The sequence below is a fragment of the Chinchilla lanigera genome, unplaced genomic scaffold (genome assembly GCF_000276665.1).
Source record: "Chinchilla lanigera isolate Chin_1 unplaced genomic scaffold, ChiLan1.0 scaffold00110, whole genome shotgun sequence".
Taxonomy (NCBI): Eukaryota; Metazoa; Chordata; class Mammalia; order Rodentia; family Chinchillidae; genus Chinchilla; species Chinchilla lanigera.
This window is the reverse complement of record NW_004955511.1, coordinates 771,991-778,798: the sequence shown is the minus strand read 5'-3', so window position 1 is coordinate 778,798 and position 6,808 is coordinate 771,991. Positions and strand designations below refer to the sequence as shown.

At 37.1% G+C, this 6,808-nt stretch overlaps 1 protein-coding gene across 1 annotated transcript; it reads left to right on the top strand.

The window, feature by feature from the left end:
• The first annotated feature begins 4,188 nt into the window (after positions 1-4,188).
• On the top strand, positions 4,189-5,133 carry LOC102027885 (olfactory receptor 5I1). Its single transcript, XM_005407948.1, has one exon. It carries the CDS (start codon positions 4,189-4,191, stop codon positions 5,131-5,133), a length of 945 nt encoding a protein of 314 aa, XP_005408005.1.
• Positions 5,134-6,808: the final 1,675 nt, after the last annotated feature.

Here is a 6,808-nt window from a genome sequence, read left to right as displayed (position 1 = left end):
GAGAAGTTGTATTTTTAAGTATTTAAATTTAGATGCTAAGTGCTATTGAAAACAATCTCAATACTACTGGGGATGAATATTCTTCAAGTTAACTCTGATATTATTTCTATTTAACTACAAACATGTTTAATACTACTGGGGATGAATATTCTTCAAGTTAACTCTGATATTATTTCTATTTAACTACAAACATGTTTTTTAGAAAACATCACAATTACAACCCCATGAAACATTCCCTAGAGGTCTCGAGGAAATGAACATACCTGAAGTCTTTCACTGATTAGGTCCCCAGTGACACAAGAGCGCACATAGAAGCTGGGGGTTCTCCTGGTGAAATCACGCATCTAGAGTTCCCACCAGCGCACAGCTCCTTCCTTCGTGAGTAGGTCCTGTGTTTATTGGTCTGGTGTTCACGTTTTCCCTCTGCAGTGGGCAGTAGCACAGTCGTCGGGTTTCTGTCCCACATACCCAAGCAGGGTTGTGAGTCTGCAAGAACTGTGGCCGTGTGTCCACACAGGTGGGTCGGCAACTTTATCACTCAGTGACGCCTCAGTGAAGTGACCCATGGGTGTCACTCCATCAGGCCAAGCTCCTGTAGGGATCTACACCTCTCTGCCTAAATATACTTTCTGTTACGGGTAATAAAACACTCATGGTTGTCTACTTATAATTTAATTTATTTTATAACCTAAGCTTTTTTTTTTAATATAGTTGGTGAGACTGTAGTGAACCATAGTATTTTGATTAGAATGTTTCAACTTCTTTTTCAAACAAGAAACCAAGATTCAATCTTTCTAGCTCTTCCCTCCAGCTCTGCATTAACTTCCATCAGGTCTCCAATTAGAATTCATAGAATATCAGAAGATGATCGGTTAATGAATAAGTAAATGAATGCTCTACCATTTCAGGAAACAGCACAGCTCTTCTCCACCACCTTAGCAACTCAAGGGGCTTTACCCCCTCTCAAAGTGTTCACAGTATTAAAGTCCCCAGAACCCTGATATTCTTTGCATGGCTTTCCCCCAAGAATCACCTGAATTTGGATGACACCTGTGAGCTACTTAGTCAGTGACCTTGGGATGGAATTGTAAGCATCAATGCATCAATGCTATCATCCAGTATGTGGATTAACTAATAAGACATAGTTTACATTTTAGTGTTTCAGAGATTTTGAAATCAGCATCTTGGACTCTAATCCTGTCATATCATAAATCTCCTGCTCTCTGTCTCTGTCTCTGTCTCTGACTCTCTCTCTCTCTCTCTCTCTCTCTCTCTCTACTTCTTTGAGACAGGGTTTCACTATGTAAGTTAGGCTGACTTTGAACTCATTCTGCAGACAAGGCTGGTCTTTACATCCTGGTGATCTTCCTGCCCAAGCTTCCAGAGGGCTGGGGTGAAAGGCATGTGCCACCACACTGTGCTATGGTATAAACCTCAAATTACCATTTTCTTAGTTTTTCTAAACTTAAAATGATGGTGATAATTATAGTATTAATAAAAAATAGTAATAATTCCATCATAATTTTGTTAGATGTTTTGTGACAATTAAGTTACAGATAAAGTGTTTAGAATATCTGATTGTGTATAACAGATGGTATATAAGTAATACAGGTTGTTAGTAGAACCTTGACAGAGGTCTCCATTCATACAATAAGAGGGAAGAGCTGATATTTAGCTACTGTGTGTCATTATCTCTATGGAACGATACATGGAAGGACAAAGAGATACAGAAGTAGGTAGGTAGATAGGTAGATGATTTTCCTAATTCAATCCATTCAGAAACACTGTATGATATTTTTCATCATTATCAGAGTACAGATTAAAATAATTTATATTAAATTACAAAGTCACACAGCCCATATATGGCCAAGATAGACTATAACGAAATCCATACTAACTCTAAAGCAATACCTTTGTGTGGCTAACTGCCTTATCTACTTTTTTTTATTTTAAAGAGAGAAAGAAAACAATAGAGTATTACTCAGCTATTAAAAAAGATAGTCTTTTGTAGGTAAATGGATGCAACTAGAGACCATACTCATTAGTGAAATAAATTGGACCCACATGTGTAAACATCATATTGTCTTCTTGGTATAGGAATCTGAAAGACTAGGTAAAACTCAAAATGTACAACAGATGATAGGAAAGGGAAAGAAATTGCTCACAGGAAGGAATGACCGGGATGAGGGAAAAAAGAAAAAAGAAAGAAGGAAGGCAAAATGTAAATATATATATGAATAGCTGCAATGACTGTATTGCTGATGTCAGTTAATGCTTACAATTTTTTATGTTCTGATCGACTTTGCATGCTTATGTCTGATGGTCTGAACAACTGATTTGAAGGTAACAATATGCAAAGGAATTACAATGGTGAACTCCTACCATCTTGTCTAGTGAAACCCTGTATTATTTCTAATGTTTTATCAAAGAATTATTTTCTTATTCCCCTTAATGGTTTGTGCAACCTTTCATTCTTACATCAAGTAATCTGAGCAATGTAACTGAGGATAGAGATATATAATGTAACAACCACTGTTGATTCATATTATTTTGTCTTGAGACCCTGTATCACTTTGAATGTTTTTGCTTTGATTTGTTTATGTTTGTGATCCTGGTATGCTGCTACTGTTCTATTTTTTGTTTGTTTGTTGGTTTCTCATTTACTACTCTCTTTAAAATAAAAAAAAGAAAACATTAACAATGATCCAGAATTTCAAAACAAGATGATTGGAAATTAACATTGGTTATTATATTGCATATCATCAAAGTAAAAATAAGGACTACCCTGGAGTAGTACATTGCTCTATTCCTACTGTAGACAATAACGTAACTTCCTGAGGAAGAGCTTAGCTTCTGATGACCACCCTTCTGACTTCAGTATGGCCAGAATATAGGGTGATTTGAGTGACTAAGTGAGCAAAAAATATCCTTAGCACTGTTACTATCGTGATATTTATTATAGGAAGGAATGATTCAGAAATACATTTCCTTTCTTTCTGGACAACTTGGACAACATAACATAGTCACTGGATATGTTTCTTGTGTGCTTCCTTGATATATTTACAAGCCCATTCTTTTCTAGTTCAAACTCAAATTCCTGGTACTTCAAAATCAAATTAATTCAAGTGCTTGAAAGACACTTAAAATTCCATTCTTGGAAATGCTCTGAGATCCCAGAAACTGATTGACAGATTTCTCAGCCTCAACAATTTTTGTAATAGTACTACAAAAGTAGAGGAAATCTAGTTTTGGTTGCTGATGATATGTCATTACTGAGGATGCCATATAACCTAATTCAGTGTCATCCTTTTTGGGGGGGATATTGGCAGCTGAACTCAAGACCTTGCATTTGCCAGACAGGTGCTTGTGCCACTGAGCTGTATCCCTGGATCCATATAACTAATTGCAAAGTGAATTTATCATTGTGTGGTACATAGTTTACCCGATCAGCCAATGAATATTTAATGAATATTACCTAGAATCCAGTGATAAAGGTATGGAAATAAATTACCAATCTGTCAGCTTGGCTTAGTATGTGGACAGGATTTAAAGCATTCACTTAAACTTTTCTGTTAAAGATATTCATAGACTTTATATTTTCTGACATTTGTTTCCTTTCAGTCATATTCTTTCTGTTTTATATTTTAAAATTATAAATAATTATCTAAACCACTCCATCCATATTGTCATGTGATACATGAAACTATTATATATTAAGCCTTGGACAGAAAAAGCGAATTGTTCTAAAGTTCTCATAGTGATACCTACAATTCTGTAAATGTCTTTTAAACAATGTATACATTAATCTTCAGCCTATCACTTCTCTGTTCCCTCATTTCTTAGTTATTTCACCCTTAGCCAGTTATTCTTTCATGCTTGTTGTATAAAATGAAGCAAAATAAAAAACTGACCCCTCACACAAGAACAAGCTGTTCAGTGGCACACATCATCATTAATCAGTCTGTATCAAACAGCCATAAGAATTCATAAACTGATATAGCCACTCATTGCTGAAGTATAGCTCTTAGAGGTTATGCTTGAAAGAAGTTTAATATGGTGTGCGATCTGACTCGAGTTTTTGTATATTTTTTAAGAAGAAAATGGTCATACATCTAATTATTTCTTTCTTTTCATCTGCATAACTTGTTAGGACATTAGGTTCTCTAAAGAAGGGAAGCCACTCAGAAGATGGAATTTGCGGGTGGAAACTACACGGTGGTCACTGAATTTATTCTACTAGGTTTTCCAACACGCCCTGAACTGCAGGTGGTCTTATTCCTCGTATTTCTCATGCTATATGGTCTGATTCTAGTGGGGAACGTTGGACTGATGCTTTTAATCAGGACGGATCCGCATCTTCAGACTCCCATGTATTTTTTCCTCAGCAACCTGTCCCTTGTAGACCTCTGTTACTCCTCAGTCATCGTCCCCAAAATGCTAGTCAATTTCTTATCAGAGAACAAGTCTATCTCCTACTACGGGTGCGCACTGCAGTTTTACTTTTTCTGCACTTTTGCAGATACGGAATCCTTCATCTTGGCCGCCATGGCGTACGACCGCTATGTCGCCATCTGTAACCCTCTGCTCTACGCAGTCGTCATGTCTCAGGGCATCTGCATAAGGCTGATTGTTTTGTCATACATCGGAGGCAACATGAGTTCCCTGGTCCATACGTCCTTTGCTTTTATCCTGAAATACTGTGACAAAAATGTTATTAATCATTTCTTCTGTGACCTCCCTCCTCTGCTGAAGCTGTCCTGCTCGGACACAACGGTTAACGAGTGGCTTCTCTCCACCTATGGCAGCTCCGTGGAAATTATCTGTTTCTTCATCATCGTCGTCTCCTACTTTTTCATTCTTCTCTCAGTCTTAAAGATCCGCTCAGCCGAGGGAAGGAAGAAAACCTTCTCTACATGCGCGTCACATCTGACCTCTGTGGCCATCTATCAGGGGACGCTTCTCTTCATTTACTCGAGGCCGAGCTCCCTGTATTCGCCCAACACGGATAAAGTTGTATCGGTGTTCTACACCATTGTCATTCCTGTGCTGAACCCACTGATTTACAGTTTGAGAAATAAAGATGTAAAAGATGCAGCTAAGAAGGCTCTGAGATTGAAGGTAGATTCTTCATGAGAAATGCTAACATTTCCCGAGTCTAACTGGGAACTTACCACAACTTCACGGGTGGACACGCAACTAGTCACTCGAGTTGTAGCAAACACTTTTTTTTTATGGTTTCCTTTTTAACACAGTAAAGTGCATTTTATAGTCCTAAACTATAAATAAATAAAGTTCAAAGGAGCAGCTAAATAGTAGTCGTTGCTCAGTATTTCTTTGATTACTAATGTTGCTTTGAGAACACTGTATCTATATCATCAATTATTGAATGGTTGATAAGATTAATGCAGTTAAGTGCTGAGAATAGTGTCTGGACAGTTCAAATTTTAAGGGATTTGTATTATTCCTTTATAGCATATTGCACATTAATTAAAGGTCCTATTATACCCAAAGATGGTGACATGTGGGAAGATTACAAAAGTCATGTGAAAACCAAGTACTACTTAAAAATACAGTTTACTAACTTTTTGATAGTCTTTCACACCTAATCTATTTCAAATTGTGATTTGGAAACATTTTCTTCATAGATTGAGCAATATAGATTAGTTGTAGTGAAAAAACATAATTATATATTTTTCCTCTACCTCATATTTTTAATATATCAGAGTACTGTAAAAAGTGTGGAAGTTCCTTCCCTGGCATTCTGTACTCTTAAAGTATCACTGGTTTTGTCCTGTGTTCTTGGGGAAGGTCAACCCAGTGTCACAGTGGAGCTCTCTACAGGGAATGTTCACTGCAATCAGAGGATGTGTATCTTTGCAAAAATGTATTTCGGAAACCAATATTCTTTGCTATACATACTCATTATTATATGATAATAAACATTTAAGACTTTGATCTGGAAATATCAGTGAAAATGTATACTTACATCTACAGTCTCTTTGAAGATACAGCTAAAATCATTTCTTGGGCCAGCTTTAAATTTCCAGAAGAATCCTTTCTTGAGATTTCTGATGATCAGTGCTTCCCTTCTGCAAGTTTTGTTCTTCCTTTGATAGTAAGAGATCAATTACACTCAAAGCTACACAAACCAATCATGCACTCTAAACCCAAAAACCATTTTAATGAACCAAGTTTAAGGAAAATCCAACAGTAGGATAGATGCAGTACACATAAACATAGATTTTCATGTCTTGGAATTCCATAGCACGCATAAGCATCTATTATAGATAATATCAACTGTGATTATTAACAGTGATGTGTCAGCTTGACTGAGTAAGAACCATTTAGCAGACTAGGAAAGTTCTGGGTGTGTCAAGGATGATTGATATGTAGGCCAGCAAACGAAAGGGAAAGACCCACCCCGGATGTGGGTGGCACCAGCCAGTGGGCTTCTAACCTGGAGCAAAGAGAAAGGGAAAGAAGGAAGCATTCCCATCTTGGAGGAGCAGAAATCTTCACCACTGCCCTTGGACATTAATAAAGGATAATAATATTCCTGAGTGAAGTAATAAAGGAAACCTTAAAATGGGAGAGAAATGAACAGTAGACAAAAAAGGTGGGGGAGAGCTGGGGATTTAGCTCAGCGGCACAGCGCCTGCCTGGCAAGCGCAACGTTGTGAATTCGATTCCCACTACCGGAAAACAAACAAACAAACAAACAAACAAGAAAAAGTGGGAATGACTTAACACCTGGGTGTTTGCATTTAATTAGATTCCTACTTTGGAAAATGAAGGTTTGAATTATATT

Bases quoted from the DNA above. Each gene is read 5' to 3' on its own strand.
- LOC102027885 (XM_005407948.1), top strand. From the start codon at position 4,189: ATGGAATTTGCGGGTGGAAACTACACGGTGGTCACTGAATTTATTCTA.